At 30.7% G+C, this 24,727-nt stretch overlaps 5 protein-coding genes across 7 annotated transcripts; 2 read left to right on the top strand and 3 right to left on the bottom strand.

Annotated features, from left to right (window-relative positions):
- The first annotated feature begins 1,070 nt into the window (after positions 1-1,070).
- On the top strand, positions 1,071-10,188 carry LOC119613601 (NAD kinase 2, mitochondrial). Of its 3 annotated transcripts, none has more exons than XM_037969627.1 (7): positions 1,071-1,707; positions 5,497-5,773; positions 6,000-6,240; positions 7,490-7,833; positions 7,890-8,023; positions 8,087-8,212; positions 9,949-10,188. In XM_037969627.1, exons 1-7 carry the CDS (start codon positions 1,668-1,670, stop codon positions 10,050-10,052), a joined length of 1,266 nt encoding a protein of 421 aa, XP_037825555.1. In that variant the 5' UTR covers positions 1,071-1,667; the 3' UTR covers positions 10,053-10,188. The 3 variants fall into 3 exon arrangements, with proteins under 3 accessions (XP_037825555.1, XP_037825557.1, XP_037825556.1); XM_037969629.1 differs by having other exon boundaries at positions 1,095-1,707; positions 6,015-6,240; XM_037969628.1 differs by having other exon boundaries at positions 1,095-1,707; positions 6,012-6,240.
- Positions 8,179-8,979, bottom strand: LOC119613602. The gene is made up of 3 exons (XM_037969631.1): positions 8,837-8,979; positions 8,668-8,782; positions 8,179-8,610 (listed from the first exon to the last, which is right to left on the bottom strand). The coding sequence occupies exons 1-3, from the start codon at positions 8,852-8,854 to the stop codon at positions 8,243-8,245; spliced, it is 501 nt and encodes a 166-aa protein (XP_037825559.1). The 5' UTR covers positions 8,855-8,979; the 3' UTR covers positions 8,179-8,242.
- Positions 10,189-10,231: 43 nt separating the features above from the next.
- LOC119613599 (probable ATP-dependent RNA helicase Dbp45A) lies at positions 10,232-12,377 on the bottom strand. Its single transcript, XM_037969626.1, has 6 exons — positions 12,191-12,377; positions 11,939-12,132; positions 11,529-11,876; positions 10,942-11,467; positions 10,730-10,883; positions 10,232-10,662 (listed from the first exon to the last, which is right to left on the bottom strand). The coding sequence occupies exons 1-6, from the start codon at positions 12,264-12,266 to the stop codon at positions 10,347-10,349; spliced, it is 1,614 nt and encodes a 537-aa protein (XP_037825554.1). The 5' UTR covers positions 12,267-12,377; the 3' UTR covers positions 10,232-10,346.
- Positions 12,378-14,097: 1,720 nt separating this feature from the next.
- On the bottom strand, positions 14,098-15,110 carry LOC119613592 (40S ribosomal protein S24). Its single transcript, XM_037969617.1, has 2 exons — positions 14,989-15,110; positions 14,098-14,686 (listed from the first exon to the last, which is right to left on the bottom strand). Exon 2 carries the CDS (start codon positions 14,675-14,677, stop codon positions 14,279-14,281), a length of 399 nt encoding a protein of 132 aa, XP_037825545.1. The 5' UTR covers positions 14,678-14,686; positions 14,989-15,110; the 3' UTR covers positions 14,098-14,278.
- A 137-nt stretch (positions 15,111-15,247) lies between these two features.
- On the top strand, positions 15,248-18,930 carry LOC119613591. Its single transcript, XM_037969616.1, has 3 exons — positions 15,248-15,434; positions 15,870-15,964; positions 17,450-18,930. Exon 3 carries the CDS (start codon positions 17,496-17,498, stop codon positions 18,789-18,791), a length of 1,296 nt encoding a protein of 431 aa, XP_037825544.1. The 5' UTR covers positions 15,248-15,434; positions 15,870-15,964; positions 17,450-17,495; the 3' UTR covers positions 18,792-18,930.
- Positions 18,931-24,727: the final 5,797 nt, after the last annotated feature.

Below are 24,727 nucleotides of genomic sequence, written 5' to 3'. Positions count from 1 at the left end.
AGAAACTTTGACAGCTACGGAAACCAGGCGAACTAAAAATTATCAGCTGATTGAATAACACCACCTTATGTGAATTCGCCTTGAACGATTATATCCACCTCTTCCTATACAGCTGTAACAAGGTTTATAGTACTATAAAGCTTTTGTATATAAGTCAACAGTGATGACATATTTTTAGGTAAGCTTGTAAAATTTGGAAAATAACCCTATAGGAAATGAATAACCGAAACTAACCCATACAAAATGATTTTTAAAAACAAAATGACAGCCAATTGACTGTCACTGTGTTACAGAGTTGTATTTTTCGTCGCTACAAATTAATTGTTTCCGCGAAGGACAAAGATCAAGAAGCGAAGAATTAAACAAAATTACAAAGCCTTAAAATTATTAAAAATAAGGAGAGTTACTATAAACTAAATTTTAAAAAGTACAGGAAGTGGAGCAGAAGATAAACAATTCGAAGTTTAATCAATCAATGGTAATATAAATATGTACTTATGATTTTTATATTTCGATATTTATGTATACTTATGTATTTCTTTAGAGACAACTTATTTTTACAAATTAATAGGAGCATCAGAGGACTTAAGATTCTGTGAGATATGTAAAATGGTGAAAAGATTGTTTCCATCACTTTTCATAAATACAAAAAAACATTTTTATATCTCAAATTTCATGATTTTCATGTCATTCGGATATACGAACAAATAATTTCCTACTTATTTCCAAAATTTGGATTAGGTCCCACTATGTCTTATTAAACCATTTTACCTTAAAATTGCAATTTCAGTTCACTCCTGTTACCACTAAGGTACCGTTAACAAAATAAGTCAAAATACGCAGCTTTTATGAAATAAAAAACTGTACATACAATTTAGTTTTGTTGTCAAAATTTGTCTGTTGCCGCAAGAGAATTTGACAGTTCAAATTTCAAATAAATAAGAAAGAAGAGTGTGAGTTTACCCGCTATAAATTTTTCAATTATTTGTGCAATTTTTTAACCGGTTAAACTTCAATATAAATCCGCCGCTTTAACTCACAGATTAAGACGCCGTTGTCAGGGAAATTTATTGTGCTCTGAACTCTGATGTGCAGTATACAAAGTGAAAGAAATTAAAATAAACAGTGAAATTTAAAAAGGAAGAATACGACAAAAAATTAACTGATAAGAAAACCAACTTAAAATCAAGCAACAGAAAAAGTATCTACAAATATTACCATGATAATAAAAAATTCCCATTATAGCGAAAAGCACTTGGAAATACCAGACAAACATTTATGAAAGTAGTACAATTTTGGAAGTGTAGATAGTCAGCTTCTTTCGGAATATTCGGTGATTTAATAATAATAAAAAACATAAATAACATTTGCAAAATATAAAAAAGTTATTATATTGTAGTTAATGTTTGCCGGTAAAGTGGCCTTGATGTGACTGAAATTAAAAAATAAAGTGCAATAAACAAAAAGAATAATTAGAAGAAAAAATGGGCACTTACTAAGGTTTCTTTAAAAGTGTAATTTAACAAATACCTACGAGTGAATAAAAACATAAATTTATATTTTTTTAATATAAAGTACAAAGTTCATTATTGCAGCAGTAAATAATACAAATGCTTAAACTTAAATACTTGGGATCCTTTTATACCAACATAAAAAAATAAACAAACATGTTTAAATCAAAACCCTTGCTGAAAAACTTTGCCAAAGGTAAGTTTTCAATTTTACCATTATTTTCTATTATTTTGCCACTTATTTTTACATTTTGTATATGATGTTGTGTTGTTGTTTTTTAAAGAAATCTTATCAGTTTCATTCATTCCCTCGCACATAGAAACTACTAAACGTAAAATATTTTTGCAATTACTATCTCATAATAATCACTGTCAGGAATCGTACGTTTATATTATTATAGGTACCCAATTATTAAACAAATAACTGTCACTTTAAGTAATTACAAACAAATTTTAGGATCGTACCTATTCGTTAAAAACAATATTCAAAATTTTATACATATAAAAAATATTTAAATATTAATACGACTTTTTATAAATTGCTAATTATGTACATACCTATATTAAATATATTATTAAAGCTTTAGTTAAGAGATAGTCCTTTAGCTAATACATTTTATAAATTGGCGGTAAATTTAAAATTTTAATACCTAATATTTACTAATATTTTCATTGTTGATGTTTATTTGACTTTAATTTTATAATTATGTTTAACAAATATTCTTCTTTATTAAAATTTGTATGATTCTCTAGAACAATTATCAATTTTTTCTTTTTAATTATTTCTATACATATCAGGTAAAATAAATTAATATATAACCATAGATAAAGAAATAAATAACGCGTTTTTGTAATATATAAAAATTTTAATTATTAACAATTGTACATAAGAGCACACGCATAATTTTTGTATTACTATACACGCACCCTTCATTTTTAATTCTCTTTATATTAAAATGTAAAAGCTATTACAAAATTTTGCAAAAGTTTTATATAAAATTGTAATAATACGTCGCGATTTTTAATCAGTTTTAGTTTTTATTATCAGCAAAAATTTATATAAAATATTAGTACATTATTTTTAAAATAAAAACAAATTTTTAAAATAAACATTGCCTGGCCCCCCATTTAGTGAAAGGAAATTAGAAATAAAATGTTTTGAAACATTGTAAAAAAAGAGGGAAGGAGGAGGGTGGGGGAGGGACTGGGGGAAGGGGAAGGAGGGGGGAAAGAAGGAAGGAAGGGGAAAAGAAAGAGAAGTGAACGGAGAACAGAAAGAGAACGGAAGGAAAAGGAACGAGGACGGAACGGAACGAGAACGAGAACGGAAACAGAACGAGCTAGCGAGCGAGCTAGCGAGCGAGAGAGCGAGCGAGCGAGCGAGCGAGCGAGCGAGAGCGAGCGAGCGAGAGAGCGAGCGAGCGAGCGAGCGAGCGAGCGAGCGAGCGAGCGAGCGAGAGAGCGAGCGAGCGAGCGAGCGAGCGAGCGAGCGAGCGAGCGAGCGAGCGAGCGAGCGAGCGAGCGAGCGAGCGAGCGAGCGAGCGAGCGAGCGAGCGAGCGAGCGAGCGAGCGAGCGAGCGAGCGAGCGAGCGAGCGAGCGAGCGAGAGCGAGCGAGCGAGCGAGCGAGCGAGCGAGCGAGCGAGCGAGAGAGCGAGCGAGCGAGCGAGCGAGAGCGAGCGAGCGAGCGAGCGAGCGAGCGAGCGAGCGAGCGAGCGAGCGAGCGAGCGAGCGAGCGAGCGAGCGAGCGAGAGAGCGAGCGAGCGAGCGAGCGAGCGAGCGAGCGAGAGAGCGAGCGAGCGAGCGAGCGAGCGAGCGAGCGAGCGAGCGAGCGAGCGAGCGAGCGAGCGAGCGAGCGAGCGAGCGAGCGAGCGAGCGATGCGAGCGAGCGAGCGAGCGAGCGAGCGAGCGAGCGAGCGAGCGAGCGAGCGAGCGAGCGAGTAGCGAGCGAGCGAGCGAGCGAGCGAGCGAGCGAGCGAGCTGAGCGAGCGAGCTCGAGCGAGCGAGCGAGCGAGCGAGCGAGCGAGCGAGCGAGCGAGCGAGCGAGCGAGAGCGAGCGAGCGGAGCGAGCGAGCGAGCGAGCGAGCGAGCGAGCGAGCGAGCGAGCGAGCGAGCGAGCGGAAGCCGAGCGAGCGAGCGAGCGAGCGAGCGAGCGAGCGAGCGAGGAGCGAGCGAGCGAGGAAGCGAGCGAGCGAGCGATCGAGCGAGGAGCGAGCGAGCGAGCAGAGCGATGCGAGCGAGCGAGCGAGCGAGCGAGCTAGCGAGCGAGCGAGCGAGCGAGCGAGCGAGCGAGCGATCGAGCGAGCTAGCGAGCGAGCGAGCAAGCGAGCGAGCGAGCGAGCGAGCGAGCGAGCGAGCGAGCGAGCGAGCGAGCGAGCGAGCGAGCGAGCGAGCGCGAGCGAGCGAGCGAGCGAGCGAGCGAGCGAGCGAGCGAGCGAGCGAGCGAGCGAGCGAGCGAGCGAGAGCGAGCGAGCGAGCGAGCGAGCGAGCGAGCGAGCGAGCGAGCGAGCGAGGAGCGAGCGAGCGAGCGAGCGAGCGAGCGAGCGAGCGAGCGAGCGAGGAGCGAGCGAGCGAGCGAGCGAGCGAGCGAGCAGGAGCGAGCGAGCGAGCGAGCGAGCGAGCGAGCGAGCGAGCGAGCGAGCGAGCGAGCGAGCGAGCGAGCGAGCGAGAGAGCGAGCGAGCGAGCGAGCGAGCGAGCGAGCGAGCGAGCGAGCAGCGAGCGAGCGAGCGAGCGAGCAGCAGCGAGCGAGCGAGCGCGAGCGAGAGCGAGCGAGCGAGCGATCTATCTATCTATCTATCTATCTATCTATCTATCTATCTATCTATCTATCTATCTATCTATCTATCTATCTATCTATCTATCGTCTATCTATCTATCTATCTATCTATCTATCTATCTATCTATCTATCTATCTATCTATCTATCTATCTATCTATCTATCTATCTATCTATCTATCTATCTATCTATCTGCCTACCTTCCTACCTAGTTTCAGTTTTTATTGTTAAAAAAATGTCCATATGTACTACAAATTTCACTTTTAAAATTTGTTTTCTATACAGTACATTTGCACAATATGTAGCCTACTTAAATATAATTATATATAGAGCGAAAAATGTGTAGAATTTTACTTTCGCTTTTTAATCTTTACTAACTAAATGTAATACTATGTACTTGCCTTTTAAAAGCTATTAATAGAACCGTACCATTGAGAATAATTGCGACTTAAATGCAAAAAAATGCGTTTGATAACAAAATTCTAAATATGTAATAAAAAAAGCAAAACAGAACGTTATGTTCGAATCTTAGACTCCCTTTAGATCATGTAATGAATAAAGTTGAGTATTTCGTGTTTTATGGGTAAATCTTAAACAAAAATCATAGAAATTTATCTATCAATTTAAGATGAGAACTCTGTAAGATGATAAATATTTAGAATATTATTCCCTTTTTTATAAAAATTTGCGGGAATGACTACAAAGTGTTTTTAATCTTGTTTTTTGTTTTTTTGTTAAATCTATTATTGCAATTTTCAATAAATATTATTGACAAAACACAATCAAAAATCTATTGTTTTTATATAATTGCGTAGTTTAACGCAATACAATATGACTTATCAAAAGTTTTAATTTTTAGAAAATATTTTGATAAAGTTCACATTTCAAAAACCTTTAATTTCAAAATGTTTATAAAATTAATAAGCAGACTTAGCACATTTACCACAATAGCTACATACATACATATGTACATATTCAGTATCAAATAAATATTGTAGCAAGAAAACAAACAGAATGATAAATTTAAATCCTTATCACCATTCTGAGGGGTATGATGATGATCACCCATAATAATGTAAACAATTTGTGTGCTGAGACTTTTCACGAGACTCTAGAAATGCTTAAGTTTAAAAGAATAAAATACAATATAACAATTTCATTGTATTTGAATTAAAATAAATTAACCTAATTTATCTTTTATTATTTTTAGAATTTGTTTGTCTACGAAAATCTAGTTCTAGACCAGTGCCTGTTGATCCTGCTAACTTTAAATTACAAAGAGCTTTATTAATATCGAAACTATCACGCTATGAATTCGAACAGTTGCGACATCCTCATCTCAGTAAGGAACAGCTGGAGAAGAAAATACGAAATCGTGGTACAGATTTTGAAACATTAATGTATTTACATAATCTTCACAAAGATTTTGAACGTAAAATTGTACGTAGTTTTCAAGATGTGGGCTGTGAGGTTAAGTTAGCAAATCGGTGAGTTTGTTTTATTCCCACAGACAAATTTTTATAATCATATGTTAATTGTTTCATTTAAAATTTCTTTGAAATATGCGTTTAAATTGGTTCACATTTTGTTTCGTTTCTCATTTTAATGTTGTTGTATTTACTGTGTAATTATAAAACAAATCATTACAATCCACCTACATACAACCGTGTGACTTGCGTGTGTTGCTAAATTTAATGCCTTTAATCTAATCAGAGTCGAATTTAGAAGCTCCCTAAGCAAGGATGTTATGCGTTGGGCTGATGTTATTGTACCCATAGGTGGTGATGGCACATTTCTTTTGGCGGCTGGTCGCGCCAGTCCACTATTTGCCCAGTCTCAACAGAAAACTCCTATAGTGGGCTTTAACTCCGATCCCCAGAGATCAGAGGGCCGTCTAATGTTGCCAAAACAATATTCCGAAAATCCCGCGGATGCTGTGGCCAGAATAAAGAGTGTAAGTTTAAGAAATGAAACTTGAACTGAACTAGAACTGAACTAGAACTGAACTCGAACTGAACTAGAACTGAACTAGAACTGAACTAGAACTGAACTCGAACTGAACTAGAACTGAACTAGAACTGAACTAGAACTGAACTAGAACTGAACTAGAACTGAATAGAACTGCACTAGAACTGAACTACTGAACTAGAACTGAACTAGAACTGAACTAGAACTGAACTAGAACTGAACTAGACTGAACTAGAACTGAACTAGAACTGACAGACTACTAGAACTGAACTAGAACTGAACTAGAACTGAACTAGAACTGAACTAGAACTGAACTAGAACTGAACTAGAACTGAACTAGAACTGAACTAGAACTGAACTAGACGAACTAGAACTGAACACTACTAGAACTGAACTAGAACTGAACTAGAACTGAACTAGAACTGAACTAGAACTGAACTAGAACTGAACTAGAACTGAACTAGAACTGAACTAGAACTGAACTAGAACTGAAACTAGAACTGAACTAGAACTGAACTAGAACTGAACTAGACTAAACTGAACTAGAACTAGAACTGAACTAGAACTGAACTAGAACTGAACTAGAACTGAACTAGAACTGAACTAGAACTGAACTAGAACTGAACTAGAACTGAACTAGAACTGAACTAGAACTGAACTAGAACTGAACTAGAACTGAACTAGAACTGAACTAGAACTGAACTAGAACTGAACTAGAACTGAACTAGAACTGAACTAGAACTGAACTAGAACTGAACTAGAACTGACTAACTAGAACTGAACTAGAACTGAACTAGAACTGAACTAGAACTGAACTAGAACTGAACTAGAACTGAACTTGAACTGAACTTGAACTGAACTAGAACTGAACTAGAACTGAACTAGAACTGAACTAGAACTGAACTAGAACTGAACTAGAACTGAACTAGAACTGAACTAGAACTGAACTAGAACTGAACTAGAACTGAACTAGAACTGAACTAGAACTGAACTAGAACTGAACTAGAACTGAACTAGAACTGAACTAGAACTGAACTAGAACTGAACTAGAAACTGAACTAGAACTGAACTAGAACTGAACTAGAACTGAACTAGAACTGAACTAGAACTGAACTAGAACTGAACTAGAACCGAACTAGAACTAAACTAGAATTGAACTAGAACTGAACTGATCTATCCATCAACTATCTGGACTTGGAATTTATATTTAATTATAACTGTCTTCTTTTCTTAAGGGTGATTTTCAATGGATGCATCGTTCTCGCATACGCACTACACTGCTGGGCAGTAATGGCAAAATTCCCGAGTCAACCGATTTGTATCGTCATACTGTCACAAAAATGGAACAAGAAAAGACTGAACCCGAATATTTGAGTAAGGAAATGTCACGAAAATATAAAGCCAAAATGCAAAGAGTTCTACCATACTTGGCCTTAAATGAAGTATTCATTGGTGAGACATTATCGGCTCGTGTCTCGCATTTACAATTAATTGTCGACCATCAAGATGTGGTCAATAAAACTAAATGTTCTGGATTGTGTGTAAGCACTGGCACCGGTTCCACATCATGGCATACGAGGTATATATTATATGGAAATCTATGAATTTTTAAATTATTAACTAAGTTTTTTTTAGCATTAATCGTATAAGTAAACATCATGTAGAGGGACTCTTCAATATTTTGCCAGACAATGCAAAACAGGCTTTAAAAGGTCTTAGTGCCGAACAATTGGCACAAACATACAATCAAAATTTACTTTTTGCACCTGGTGTGTGATTTTCAAATATATATTTTTAAACTCTTCTTTTTAACTTTTGTCTTTCTTTTGCAGATGATTCAAGAATCTGTTATTCTATAAGAGAACAAATTTGTGTTGGTGTTTGGCCCTCACCCAAAGAATTCGAATCGAAAAGTTTTGTTAAAAATTTATTTGTTAAATCTCGATGCATCGATGCGAGTAAGTACACAATATTAAACAAAATAACAATTATTCTTTATGATTCTCTACATAATTTAAATATTCATAAAATCTTATTACTTGTATGGTTAATTTGGTTTGAAATGCCAACATAAATAAGCCCACAATAAATATAGTAGCAAAATCCTTAAAAGGCACATCCAACTCAATCATAGACCATACGATTTCACAAATATTCTCAGCCACCGCTGTTAAGGTATAAATATTCCATAAAATACAGGGCAAAAGAAAATTGCGGTTTTTACGTTTAGCTTCCAATAACGGCAACACTGCTAAGGTATTCATAACAATAGTTAGAAAACGATAACAAAAACCAAATTTCTCTAAAACCTTAGGCTCAATTAGTTCATGACCTAAACGGTTGGCTAAGTCAGAGTCTTATAAAAAAAGGAATTTAATTAGTTTATAATGGTAATGTTAGAAAACTTATTTACCTCGAAATTTATAATTCCAAGCTACATCTTGATTAGCTATCAATAAAACAATAACATAATTATAGACCAATAGCTTTAAACAGCTTGTTTGAAATTCAAATGTTAATGAAGTGTTCTGGAAATGGGGATTTGTTGAGAATGAATAGTTTTAAATAAGTGGACTTCTTACGCTTAATATTTTCTGCATTATTTTATAGGTTTATTAGCTATAGATTTAAAAGCTTGCGATTTTTAAATCGTATAAAAATTAATTTTGGAAAAAAAAAAAATCAATGAATTTTCTATTTTTGATGAGTTTTCAGTACAAATTCAAATTATTGAAAAAATACTGATACATTTTCTATTTTTTGATACATTTTCTATTTTTAATGAATTCGAGAAGGTACATACATATCGGATTTGAAAAAATCTATAAAATTTCAGTGCAAAACAATTTTTCAAAAAAAATAAGAAATTTTCTATTTTCGATAAATTTTTGGTACAAAATCGAACCTTCAGTACAAAATCGGATTTTCATAAAATAAAACTATACAAGAACTAATCTATCTATCTATCTATCTATCTATCTATCTATCTATCTATCTATCTATCTATCTATCTATCTATCTATCTATCTATCTATCTGTATATCTATCTATCTATCTATCTATCTATCTATCTATCTATCTATCTATCTATCTATCTATCTATCTATCTATCTGTCTGTCTATCTATCTATCTATCTATCTATCTATCTATCTTTCTATCTATCTATCTATCTATCTATCTGTCTATCTATCTATCTATGTATCTATCTATCTATCTATCTATTTATCTATCTATCTATATCTATCTATATATATATATATATATATATATATATATATATATATATATATATATATATATATATATATATATATATATATATATATATATATATATATATATATATATATATATATATTTAACTGCCGGTTTCTCCAAATGCGAGAGAACATTTTCTTTCTTACAAATATATTGCAAAAAAAAAAATAATATTGAAAACATCAAATAAATTTAAAATTTTGTTTTGTTTTCAATATATTTATAAGAAAGAAAATGAAGTTTCGATATTGTGAAACAGGCAGTAAGTTTCAATAAAAAACAATTAAATATCGATGAAGATCCATGTTTTTCAATAAAAAATCTAAATTTTGATAAAATAATTTTTTTAAAGTTCAAATTTTGACTAAAAAATTTCTTATTTTATAACTAGTTTATGCAAATGTAATTAATAATATAATTTCTTGTTTTTCATAGATTTGGTTATTGATGGCAGCATTTCCTATCCCTTTAATGATGGTGCTAAAGCTTTATTAGAAATCCATCCACAAGATGCTTTGCTAGCTATAAGTTTGGACTGATTAAAAACACAACTATATATACATATATCTTCTATCTATAAAACGATAAGTGTCTTATTAATAATTTTTAAATTGTATCCCTTTACTTTTCACTTCCATATACACATTTTTTATTAATGTATTTAATGATTTGTAATTTAGAAAAAAAAAAACAAAAAAATGGGTTTTCCAAAAATCCGTTATTTTTATCTAACTATAAGTTTATTTTAAGTTTAAAATTACATAATAAAAATATTAAAAATATATAGTTACAGTCATAGAATAATAAATATACCTTTTCTATGGTTACAGTTATCATGTTTTTTTCGCTCCAGCTTTTTTAGTTATTAAAAGTTTTTTAGTTTTTTTATTTGGTAAAGCAGTTTGTTGGAAACGTTTATCAATTTTCTTTTTCTTTTGTGCCAAGTTTGAGGGTTTAGTTTGATCGGATGTGGAAGCATCTGCAGGGTTTTTCTTAGGTTTCTTTTTCTTTTCGAAACGTTGGGTATCTACCGATTTAAAGCGTTCATCTTGTATGAGAGTAGAAGGTTCTTTGTTTTGTAGTTCCTGAAGACGTTCTTTACGTTGACGTTTAATTTCTCGTAATTTATCTTTTTGTTTTTTACGGTAACTGTAGGACGTAACGAAGGGTAAGTGAAAGATAATAAAAAAATAGTTATTAGTTCAGAAATACTTACAGATTTTCCATTTCATCTGGATCCTTGCCCTCAATAATCCATTGTTTTCTTCTGTAGTTTTGTGCCCTCTCATCAAAGTCATTATTATCCAATTGTATTTCTGATTCACGTCTCGAAACGTTAACTTGCATGAAAATGCGTTCCACCATTTTTTCTAAAATTGAAGTCCAGAAATAAATATCACATGGTTTTAAATGAAATATATCACTTACGATCTATGGGATGTTCCGTTAATTTCGTATTAATGGCCTCTTCAATTTCACCCAATAGCTCTAGATCACGAGGAAAACGAAATATTGATATGGCCATACCTTTGCGACCAGCACGAGCCGTACGTCCTACACGATGTATATACTCCTTAGGCGTCCTTGGTAAACGATGATTGATAACTAATTGAACACTTGGTATATCGAGGCCACGGGCTGCCACATCGGTGGCAATTAAAGTGCGTACATGTTTCGATTTGAAACGATTTAAAGCTGCAACTCTTTCCTTTTGACGCATGAATCCATGCAGACATACATTATCGATGCCAATGCTATTTAAAGTCATGGACAATAACTGGCAGTATTTTTTGGTATTGGTAAAAATCATAACATTGGAATTTTCATCATCTTCTCGATACTTGCGCAGAGCTTCGATTAAAACCATATCACGATCATAGTCGGCACATAGCAAATAACGTTGATCTAAGGTTTCCACAGTGGCGGTCTGAAACTCTTCCGACCATTCCAAACACTAAATGAGTAAAGCAAATAAATAAAATTGTTTCGTTTCCTGATTATAAGCAAACACTTACATCTTTTGCTATGGGAAATATACTTGATTCTTTAATGAAATCCTTCATAGTGGCGGAGAAGAATAGATTCTGTCTTTCCTTAGGCAGGCAACTTTCAATAACTTTGAGACTTTCATCAAAATCACCATTTAACATACGATCAGCTTCATCCACTACTAAAAATTTCAGATTATCGAATGAAAACGTATCACAGCCAGTTAAATGATCTGCCAAACGGCCCGGCATAGCCACAACAATATGAGGTCTTTGCATTAACTTTTGTGCCTCTATGATTTGATCAGTACCACCCGATACTACACAAACACGTACACCCATAGGCTGGCCAGCCACTAAAAATTGCTCGGAGATCTAAAAAAACATATTAATAGACATTAAAACAACATTTAATTAGTTTATAATCAACCGCCTACCTGATAGGCCAATTCATGTGTAGGAGTTAACACCAAAGCAAAATGACTGGTAGGTTCTTCACTCAGTTTTTCCAGTATGGGCAAAGCAAAGGCAAACGTTTTACCCGATCCAGTTTTTGCAGCTCCTATACAATCTTTACCCTCTAATATAGCTGGTATACAGTTTTCTTGGATAGGAGTAGCCTGTTTAAGACCTAAAAAGAAAAATTTGTATTTTGTATCTCATTTTTCTTCTTTATCTTTATTATTTACCCAATTTAGTTAGCTGTTTTGCTAACCAAGGTCTTAAACCCAGTTGGGTAAAAGGATTCGTTTCTTTTCTTAACATTTTGTGCTAAAATATTAAGAAATTCCTAGACTTTTCTGCTAGAAAATATGAATGTAAATAAAAGAAAATAATAACAAAACAACGTGCTCTGTTTTTTGTTCGAGAGAGAGTGTCAAAACACATGTTAGAGTTACCAGATATATAAATTTACATTTTACAGCGATTTTTAGTATTTATTATATAATTTTACTAACTGTTCTTAATAACCGAATTTCAGTAAAAATAATTCTGAAACGAAACTCTTAAAAGTGAAAGTGGTTTATTTTGAATGAAATTAATTGGTATACGTAATAACAGAGGCAAAAATTTTATAATTTCTATTTAAAAAGTGTTATTAGCAGATTTTGTTAATATTTTTAATCGAATTCGAAATTTTAAAAATTTTAACGAACGAATTTTCAATAAAAAATTTACCCCTTCATTTTATAAAACGAAACGACAAACGTTCAAAAAAATTGTATGGAAAAGATTCAAATTTTCAAAAATTTCCCAGTATTCTTCATACATATTTTTTACGTTAACGAGAGTTTCGTTTTATAAAATGAGGGGGTTAATCTGTGTAATTAGAATTTTACTTACAAAATCGAGTTTATGATACAAATAGAATACAAAAACCATTATTTAATTAATTTTCAATAAAAATATTTTCAGAACAAATCAAGTTTATGATACAAAATAGATTTTTTAAATCCATTATATTTTTGGAACAAATCGAGTTTTTTAATGAAAAAAATAATTTTTTGAAGATATGTATTGGTAAAAAAAAATTCAATGAAAAATTAAAATTTAGTTTAAACCTAATTTTAGGTAAAAAATCTAAGTTTTGATAAAAATTAAAACTTCCGATATAAAATTCCGCAAAAATTTAATATTTGATTTAATTTTTCGCAAAAACAAATTCGATAATAAAATGAATTTTTAGTAAAAATTCTAATTTTCGATGAAAAGTTCAAATACTGATAAAAAAAAATAATTTTCGATAAAAACCATAATTAGAATTTTAAGTACGATAATCGATTTTTTCCGTTAATTTAGATAATTCCGCAGAAAATCAATATTACGGTTTAAAAAAAAACGAATTTTTAGCAAAATATCGACTTTTCGATGATAAGTCCAAACTTTGCTGAAAAATTTGTTTTAATGAAAAATCGACTTTAATAAAAAATTTCAATTTATATAGAAACTATATTTTGAATCCTAACTTTTTTACTGGTTAAGGTAAGTTTATTTTGAAAAATTTCACTCTCCTATCCAATCCTATATGAATATATTTCTGGCTAATTATTTTATTATTATTTTTGCCAGATTTAAGTTCATTCAATAGATACACGAATTTAGTTAAATCTTGTAAGAATTTTATAAGGAACCAATATTTCTGTGTTACAAAATTAATATTGGTATCCTCATCATTTTAGATATTGGGTATTCAAAATAAAAAATTATAGATTCAAGTTTTTTAATAAAATTTATCTTAAAAATTTAATTTCCTAAATATTTTTTAAAAATCGGATCCGACTTTTAATTTAAAATACAATTTTCGAAAACATAATTGCTTTCTCATTAGATGTATGGTTTCAGTATTTTAAAAAACTATTCCCAGCAAAAAGGTTTTGGATTGGTTTGATTGGTAGTGGTAAATTTTATGAAATATGTAGTTAATAATTCGATTAAGTTCTAATTTATATTCTCTATACAAACTCTAATTTTGAAGTCTAAAAATTTTGTGTAATTCTCAGACAAAGACAAAAGGTGCATTATCTTCCTTAAAAATTAGACAGAGACTTCCAAATTTGAAAAAATGTTCTTCAAAAATAAAATTTACAACGAAAACTTTGTTTTGTGAGTTTACATTCAAAATAATTTGAACTTTTTTCAATTTATTTTACTTAAAATACAAAAAAACATGTGTCCACTTGTAAACATTTCATTGGAAATGATTCGAGCATCACTCCAAAAACATAAATATTTTTGAAATTGGATGCTGTTAATAATGTATAAAAGGCAAACAACATTTACTTCTTGGCGGCTTGACCGATCTTGGACTTGGCGGTACCACGGACCTTCTTCATTCTGTTGCGACGTTCCTTGCGTTGCTTGCGGGTCTGTTTCTTGATTTCCATAAGACCATGACGGACCAAACGGTATTTGGGTTCGAATTTCTTGGCAAAGTCCAAGGTATCGTAGATCAAGGCAAAGCCAGTGGAACGGCCGCCACCGAAAGCGGTACGGAAACCGAAGACAAAGCACACATCAGGGGTAACTTTGTACATGGCAGCGAGCTTCTCACGGATTTCGGTTTTGCTGACGGAAGCCAAACCGGGGTGGATGACATCGCAGACCATTTGCTTTCTGCAAAGCAAACGGTTGGTCATGAACTTGCGTGTGCGGATAGTGGCGGTAGTACCAGACATATTTGATTTCTATAAAAAGAGTGAAACAAAAATAAGACAAAAATTACCAAAATTGTTTATAAATTTTTCTTTACGTTTAATAATTTTCAAATGCTTTCAACATAACCTCCAAATAATATTATCAATAAGCAAAGTGGAAATGAGAACTGTCACTTCAGTGTGCGTCTGCATGAGAATATGAGACTCCACGTGTTGCTCGAATTTTCATTAAATTTAAAAAGCATTTTTCACCAATTTATTACAGGCGATTATGTTTTCAACATTTCTGGTTTAATTAAACATATTAATTAATAATTTTTATAATTTTTTACCTGTTAAAACACTTAAAAAGTATTAAAACACGTCTTTAGTGCAGACACAAAATTTTAAGAAAGAAAGATGGCCGTCGCCACAGTTGCAAAAGAGCTGTCATTTTCAACATAGTTGCTTAAATGGGTACTATTTTTCCCATTACAATCACAATGTGTTTTAAAAACAGAGCTGTTCTCGATATTCTAATTGGAAAGTAGATTATTGTGAATGTTTTAGTTTTTATGGTATATTTTCTGAGAGTTTTGTGAATTGAGTTTTGTGAATAATTGAGTTCCTTTTGTGATTTGTCGAAGAGTAGATGTACAATATTTATTTGAAGAAAAAAAAAAAAAAATAAAAATTCATTATTAATAAAATACAACAAATAATTGTGTGCTCATAATAATTAAAAACGCCGCTAAGATATAAACAAAAAAAATACGGAACCAAGTAAACCTTGTATAAAGTAAGTCGAAAATTCCATTGGAAAAACAAAGAAAATTTTCTACTGCATGAACATTTTGATTTTAGAAATTACGATAAAATTCTCTGTTATGTAAGTTAATGGTTTTGTTAAAGGGGGTTAAATGCCACATAGAGATAAGGTTTTGGGTCCTTTTTCTAAAGTATATAATATATTATTCGATTTAAGGAAACTTTTCCTAAAAGCTAAAATGTCATTTTGCAGAAATGTTTTTTTCTTCTTTTGCCATGGGAAGAAAGTCACAACTACAAAAACAAAACACGTTTTACCGTATATTTCCAGCTGTAGAGTGTGGCTGCAGTGACGTCTGTCTGCTTTTGTTTTGTTTTTTCTAGTTTTTTTGTGTGTTTTGAGGGGGTTTTTTGCTTAGATTTTTTGCTGGAATTTAATAGTTTGTTTATTTTTTATTATTTCTAGATTTTTATCCACACTGAATATTTAAATAAAGGATTAAGTAAAACATGAGAACTTCTACTGTTGGCCGTTATGCTTTGCGTTTGACTTTTGGACAGGTAAGTTGCCAAGAAACGTCTGTTTGTTGTTTTTACGTTTTACTTTTAATTTACTTTTTGCAAAAACAAAACTTGTTGTCATTGACACTTGGTGTATTTTGTGTGATAATTTTGCTAAATGTTTTGTGTAAAAATATTATTGAATCGAAAGTGTTATTGTTGTGCTTTAGTACAGAGAATTTAATTTTCAAAGAAATAAAAAATAAGAATTTATGATTGGAAATAATTTAAATAATTACGTGCAAGATCCAAAATATCCAAAAATATTGGACAAATTTTGTTACATACTTTTTTTTTGGGAATTTCGATCATATTTCTAGTCTATAAACTAGTCTATAAACTAGACTATATACTAGACTATATACTAGACTATGGACTAGGCTATAGACTTGACTATAGGCTAGACTATATATTAGAGTATAGACTAGACTATAGATTAGACTATAGACTAGACTATAGATTAGACTATAGACTAGACTATAGACTAGACTATAGACTAGACTATAGACAAGACTATAGACTAATAACTTATTATTAGTCTAGAAGTGTGAAAATATCATGGGGTACCACTGTACTAAAAGAAAGTATAGAAAGAATATAGACTAGACTATAGATTAGACTATAGACTAGACTATAGATTAGACTATATACTAGTCTATAGACTAGACTATAGACAAGACAATAGACTAATTACTTATTATTAGTCTAGAAGTGTGAAAATATCATGGGGTACCTCTGTACTAAAAAAGGCCTGATTCAGAATATGACCGCAGAACCGCAAACTAAAATTAAAGAAATTATCAAAAAACATTAACAATGTTGATTCGAAGAATGTTTAGGCGTTGTTGAATACTTGTTTCAATTCTTCGATAGATTTAAATAACAAATATAGCACCTTTTAAAATGACGTAGGTATTAAACGTATTAATATTCTAAGATAACAATATGTACATAATTTTGCCTCACTTCTTATACATCAGCGCCGAGTTAACGTTTTTCTTCTTATCAGCACGACATTATCACGTGTTAATTAGTCTTTTATTCATTTGATTTGTATTACTTTCATGCTGCAATTATAGATTAACAAATATTTTATTCGAACTTTAGAAAAAATACCAATAATTTTTAGTTATCTAAATTAATTAAGAGAACTTATCGGAGAGAAACGTCAATTATAAAAAAAAATAGATTAAATTTTTGTGAAAGGCATGACTTTAGGCTGCAATTTGTAGGAATATATTTAAAAATTTTGATTATGTTTAGATCCTGTTAGATCTTGTTGTGCATGTTAGCACATTTTAAGTGGTTATTCAAGATTTAATTTCATTAATGTTATAAAATTATAAATACATAAACAATTTTTACCAAAAAAACATCAAACCGGCAAACATCATCAGCTTTAAAGTGTGCTACATGAACGCAAATATTACCTCAAACTATACTCATACCAATCATTCATTAAACAATCACATTTTCATCATACAGATTTGACTGAACTTATGCGAGCTTGTGATCGAAAGATTTTACAAATATGGATACCGAAATAACTTTAAAAGCCGGTGATGTTTGTCTGGATTGTCAGCAGCAACTGGGTATTGAGAAACGTTTGCGTTATTTTAAAATTAATCTAAATGGTGATACTCTATTGAAATGTGAAAGTAATGAATGTATGTATCCCTACAATGATGAAATGTACTCTACGGATGAAGAACATGAGGAAGAAAATGATCAAAGTCTTAAATTTTTAGACGATTTTATACAACAATATAATAATGAAACGGCGGCACAAGATAGTCGCAACGATATGCCTAATAGTAGTGAAAATGTTACAACACATTTCGATATAAGTTTTTTGGATAATTTTAATGAAAATCTTTGTAAAACGGAAATTTCCCAAGATAGCAATGAATTTTTGGATAGTAAAACTAATATAGAAATTATAAAAAATGAATTTATAACATTACCACAAAACTCTAAGGAAATTCAAAGCGCCGTTAAAGATAAAATATTTGAAAATAGTTTAGAATCTTTACCCATATTTATATCATTAGTTGGTGATACAAAATCTTCTGTTATTGAAGAAAATAGCAATCAATTATCATCATTTATAAGTTGCAAAGATTACAAACCAAAAATTGATATACAATCAATAGAAACTATTGATATAGAATCACCTTTATATAATATATTACCTACATCATCGAAAAAACTTACCGAAATTTCATCAGTAAGTTCTAATGAACCTTCACAATTAACCAAATCTTTAAAATATTCAAACTCAAACCTACCAACTTCTGTAACATGTACAGAAATTCCATCAACAAGTTCCAGTGCAAAAACTGTAACATCAAAATTATCTTCATGTTCTTTGGAAAAACCAAAATCACTAGAACTTTCACATTCAAATAAAACAACAAGTACCACAGCATCCAAATTATCTTCAACTTCTTCTCAAGCTCCCAAATCTCAAGAACTTTTAACAACTTTAAATTCTCCCCAATCTTCAGACATTTCCTTAAAATCAATCACTCCAGCAGTAGCTCAAAAATCTACTGAAGAAAATCTCACAACTTTATCAGTTAATAGTATACCAAAAGCTAATATTATGAAAGGAAGAGATATTCTCAAGAAATTAGCTATTGTTGATGAGAAAATGTCTAAACAGAATTTTAAAAGTATAAGAAAAAAGAAGAAAATTGCCAATAAAGAAGAAATTAAAAATGAAGAAAAACCTTTGCCTTCCTTTAGTGGTGATATGGACTATAGTTTAGAAAAGATTTCGCAAATGTTATCGGCGAATCGTATGAAGAGACAAAATAATAATTAGTAATAAGAAAATTATATTGTAAATATAAAAATTGAATGTAAATAATACAATTAAAGATAATAGTATAAGAACTAGTAGTTTGTATTATTTTTTTTATTGATTATTTAATTAAATAAACAGAAAGTTTTTTATAAGGAAATATTATTGTTGTTGTGTTCTTTAGTATAATTTTTTTTAGATAATCCAATATTATGAAGAAAAACTTATTCATAGCTTTGTATTAAAAATATAGTATTGACTATAAGAGTCTTGACAATAGTTTGGTCTATAGGCTAGACTATAGTCTTGACTAAAGTCTTGATTATAATCTAGTCTTTAGTCTTGACTATAGTCTCGACTATAGTCTAATCTATACTTTTGATTATAGTCTCGACTATAGTTTGATATATAATCTTGACCATAGTCTCGACTATAGCTCAGTCTATAGTCTAGATTGTAGTCTAGTCTATAGTCTTGATTTTAGTCTATAGTAGTCTAAAGTCTTGACTATAATCTAGTCTATAATTATAGTCTTGACTATAGTTTTGACTATAGTCTAGTATATAGTCCAGTCTATAGTCTAGTCTATAGTCTAGTCTATAGTCTAGTCTATAGTCTAGTCTATAGTCTAGTCTATAGTCTAGTCTATAGTCTAGTCTATAGTCTAGTCTAGTCTATAGTCTAGTCTATAGTCTAGTCTATAGTCTAGTCTATAGTCTAGTCTATAGTCTAGTCTATAGTCTAGTCTATAGTCTAGTCTATAGTCTAGTCTAGAGTCTAGTCTAGAGTCTAGTCTATAGTCTAGTCTATAGTCTTCTTTAAGTTACTTAGTATTCGAAACTAAGATTTATTTGGCCAGTAATTAAATTATACAACGCCATCCACCAATTCTAGCTAGAAAAAACTAGCTCATATGTTCCAATTATAGTAGTCTAGTCTAGTCTATAGTCTAGTCTATAGTCTAGTCTATAGTCTAGTCTATAGTCTAGTCTATAGTCTAGTCTATAGTCTAGTCTATAGTCTAGTCTATAGTCTAGTCTATAGTCTAGTCTAGTCTAGTCTATAGTCTAGTCTATAGTCTAGTCTATAGTCTAGTCTATAGTCTAGTCTATAGTCTAGTCTATAGTCTAGTCTATAGTCTAGTCTATAGTCTAGTCTATAGTCTAGTCTATAGTCTAGTCTATAGTCTAGTCTATAGTCTAGTCTATAGTCTAGTCTATAGTCTAGTCTATAGTCTAGTCTATAGTCTAGTCTATAGTCTAGTCTATAGTCTAGTCTATAGTCTAGTCTATAGTCTAGTCTATAGTCTAGTCTATAGTCTAGTCTATAGTCTAGTCTATAGTCTAGTCTATAGTCTAGTCTATAGTCTAGTCTATAGTCTAGTCTATAGTCTAGTCTATAGTCTAGTCTATAGTCTAGTCTATAGTCTAGTCTATAGTCTAGTCTATAGTCTAGTCTATAGTCTAGTCTATAGTCTAGTCTATAGTCTAGTCTATAGTCTAGTCTATAGTCTAGTCTATAGTGTAGTCTATAGTGCTAGTCTATAGTGTAGTCTATAGTCTAGTCTATAGTCTAGTCTATAGTCTAGTCTATAGTCTAGTCTATAGTCTAGTCTAGTCTATAGTCTAGTCTATAGTCTAGTCTATAGTCTAGTCTATAGTCTAGTCTATAGTCTAGTCTATAGTCTAGTCTATAGTCTAGTCTCTAGTCTAGTCTATAGTCTAGTCTATAGTCTAGTCTATAGTCTAGTCTATAGTCTAGTCTATAGTCTAGTCTATAGTCCTGTCTATAGTCTAGTCTATAGTCTAGTCTATAGTCTAGTCTAGTCTATAGTCTAGTCTAGTCTATAGTCTTAAATATTCCTTCAATGAAATGTTTATTAAAAACATTAACATTTTTTGTTTATTGATTTTGTCATTTCGTGTGTAACCCACTGGTCGTAAAATTGTATATTTTCTAGATTCTTGCAAATTTTTGTTAACGCGATTTATTTAATCGATTTATTAAATACATGTGTTTAAATAAAATTCCGCTGGAAGTCAATGGCATACATTCTAACAAATACAATTTTAGCTCTTATAAGAGAATCTTGAATGTAGTAATATCTTTGAAACCTTTTTACCGATAGTGGTCATTGCTATTATTTTTAAATAAACACTTTGTCTAGTAGTAGTGTAGACTATAAAGAAATGTCTAAGGTTAATTGAATGAAATATATAACACGTAGATAATTACGCATTTTAATTCTCTTTATTGTCATTTAAAATAAAGTGCGCCATGCGCCTCTATCACTCATAACGATTAATTTCTATCTTAAATATACTATATAAAACATTTAAAAATAAAAATAAAATAATGAAACAACTTGGCGGTTAATTAAACACAAATGTATAAAATAAAATAAATATATTTATATATAAATACTAAGTAAATCTTATATATTAAAGAAGAATGACTATTTTAAACGTATGTCTATAAACTTTGCTCTATATTTAAACGAAAAAGTTCATGCTAGAAGATAATATAAATGTAAATATCGTTAGCAGAAATTTAGAAATTTTTAGCAAAATTATTAAAAATATCTTTGTAGTATTAGTCATGACAAAGTATATAATAATTGAAATAAACTTTTAATTAGTTCTTCTTTTGGTTTTGCTAACGATATGTTTATTTCTTCTGGTTATTATTAATACGCATCAGTGTTTATATATTCGATATATACATATGTCTGGCATTTAAAGATACAATAAATTCACAAATATTTTACCTATATTTTTTTCTGTTCAATATTAATTTGACGTCATTTAAAAGATATTTTTTGTACTTTGAAAATTTGAAATTTTAATAAGTATACACCAAAAATTGGATTATTTCTTTCTATGTATGAGTGAGTTACTGTTTAAATACCCTTCACCCATGGTGATAAGAGTTTTAGATTAAGGTGCAATATCAATAATCATTCATAATTTTCGCAATATTAATTTACGTTTTTATATTAGATTTATACTTACTATAGTTCTTTTCAGATCGAAAAAGTAATTTCAGCGATAATCGATTGCTTGAGGTAGCCAGATATAGAAATCAGAAACTTTTAACAAAAAATTTGTTAATAATTATATATTAAAAATTACGCTAATTTATTTGCCAATCGCGTCAAGTGAGCTTTACCCAGAGGTTTTTTTATGAAAGTTTTTTTGTTTTAAATGTTTTTTTAATGAAAAGCTTTTTCATATTAAGTTTTTCTTTAATAGCTATTTTTATAAAAAACTTTTCTCATAAAAACATTTTTTTCTCATAAAGCTTTTTTTGTAATACGTTTTACATAAAAAGCTTTTTTCATAAACGATTTTAAAATATTTTTTATGAACAGCTTTTTTCATAAAAGCTTTTCACAAGAATTCTTTCATAAGAAGTTTCTTAATAAAAAAAGAGCTTTACCAAAAAAGCTTTCTTATGAAATGTTTTTGTTATAACCTTTTTTATGTTATAAGCTTTTCATAAAAACCTTTTTTGTTATAAATTTTTCATAATAAGTCTTGCATAAAAGTATTTTAAAGCTTTTTTGTAAAGAGTTTTTTCATAATAAGTTTTTCTTTAATAGCTATTTTTATAAAAAACTTTTCTCATAAAAACATTTTAAAGTTTTTTCTGCCGTTTTTTCATAAAAGCTTTTTGTGAAAAAAATTTTAGCAAAAATTAGTTTAATGTGGTAGTATGTATTTAAAATTGCGCTTACTTGCCAATTGTTACCAAGAGTTTTTGTCATGAAAAGATTTTGTGAAAAGCTTTTTTGTAATACGTTTTACATAAAAAGCTTTTTTCATAAACGATTTTAAAATATTTTTTATGAACAGCTTTTTTCATAAAAGCTTTTCGCAAGAATTCTTTCATAAGAAGTTTCTTAATAAAAAAGAGCTTTACCAAAAAAGCTTTCTTATGAAATGTTTTTATTTTAACCTTTTTTATGTTATAAGCTTTTCATAAAAACCTTTTTTGTTATAAATTTTTCATAATAAGTCTTGCATAAAAGTATTTTAAAGCTTTTTTGTAAAGAGCTTTTTCATAAAAACATTAATAAAAAAGCTTTCTCGAAATTTTTTATGAAAGGCTATTTTTAAAATGATTTTTCCATTAAAAACTTTCTATATAAACTTTTTAAATTAAAAAAAAAATAATTTTGAAACCATAAAAAAGCTTACTTAGCTTTACCAAAACAGCTTTTTTATGAAAAGCTTTTGTTATAAACTTTTTTATGTAAAGCAGCTTTTCATAAGAAGCCTTTTTCGTCATCAGTTTTTCATAGAAAGCTTTTTTCGATATAAGTTTTTCATAGGAAGCTTTTGCGTTATATGTTTTTCATAAAAAGCTTTTTTTAAGCTTTTATATAAAAAAGTTTTAATTTTTTTTTTAATATAAACAGCATTTTCATAAAAATTTGAATAAAAAAAGCTTTTTTTGAATTTTTTTTTTAAAGTATTTATAAAATGATTTTCTCATTAAAAGCTTTTCTGAATAAACTTTAAGTATTGAAGTGTGTTTAAAATTCGGTTAAGCATACTGGCAATTCAACTTGTTTTTTTTTCATATAAACAAAAAAACTATTTTTAGATTTTTTGAATTTCGAAAAGACGCACTTTTTTAATTTGTGTTTTTTTTATACATTTTTAATGAACTATATAATGTATGTAGATGAAATGTGTTTAATTGTGTTAAGAATTTAGTATTTTATGAGATTTAAAATTAGAATTGTATAACAAAAGTATTTGTTATCATTTCGTAGGCAAACATATGTATGTATGTACATACCAACATACACAAATAAATGCATTTTTTTCCTTAGTTGATAAAAATGATAAACAATTTAATTAAATAATAGCTCGTATATGTACGCCAAGCACATGATCAAATATGTATGAGTATAACAAAATAACAAATATATTAGTACAACGTGATGTACTTGCTATTAAGTGTTTTCAAAAGTAAAAAAGAAAATTTTCTGGATTTAACAAACCCCCGATTAGGTAGAGAGAAACCTCATAATGTTGTATAGATATTGAAATAACTACCTGTTACTAATAACCTATTGCTTAAGCAAATATACAGTGAATCAATTAAGTAATTTGCCTATGTAAAATTTTATAAATTTTAAGAAAAAAACTTTATCTGAACAATTATTTTTAGCAAAATAAAGCAATTTTTTTGTTGTACTTTTTAAAGAATATCTTATATTTTAATTTTCTACCATAAAAAGTAAAATCGTGATATTAATTAACGAGATTTTTGATAAAATGTGAACGTATTGTTAATTTTTAAGGTCAATAAAGTATTTTGCTTTTTTAGATTTTTTGTTCATTTTTTTAATATTGCTGCATTATTTTATAAAATTGAATATTTTTATTACTCCTATGTATTAGAATAACATTTTTTAGATATTTTAGTAGTGCAACGAATAAGTTTGAACATTTCTTAACCGATTTAATATCCCATATACCTATAAGAATTTTTCAATATTTGACTTGAAACATGAAATCTATCGTTTCTTTGATTTAATTTCGAAAATAATAAGAAATTTTGAATTGGATACATGATATATTAGGAAATCAATGGATTTGGACCTAGAAAAAAATTTCAGTGGGGTATAAATCTATAGATTATAACAAAAATAATCTGGGTTTTTGGTCATTTTGTATTGATCAACAAAAACTACATTACGGAATCCCCATCTATTTGGGGAGTACTGTGTGAATTTCATTTAGAATTGTATAATATTGATTCTTATTCAATAAAGCTAACACTAAGTACCATCCTAGCCACTCTAAGTATGGGGATATCACCGTATACCACTATAGAACTATTACATGCTAGAATCATGATATTCTACCTCATATTTTGAATGCATTATTTTATGAATAAAATACAGTAGGCGTAGTTGGATTTGGATAGTTATTCTTGATTTG

The sequence above is a fragment of the Lucilia sericata genome, unplaced genomic scaffold (assembly GCF_015586225.1).
Source record: "Lucilia sericata isolate MDLA Ls3-8-SP2 unplaced genomic scaffold, ASM1558622v1 Contig002207F_arrow, whole genome shotgun sequence".
NCBI lineage: Eukaryota > Metazoa > Arthropoda > Insecta > Diptera > Calliphoridae > Lucilia > Lucilia sericata.
This window is presented reverse-complemented; position numbering and strand designations above follow the sequence as displayed.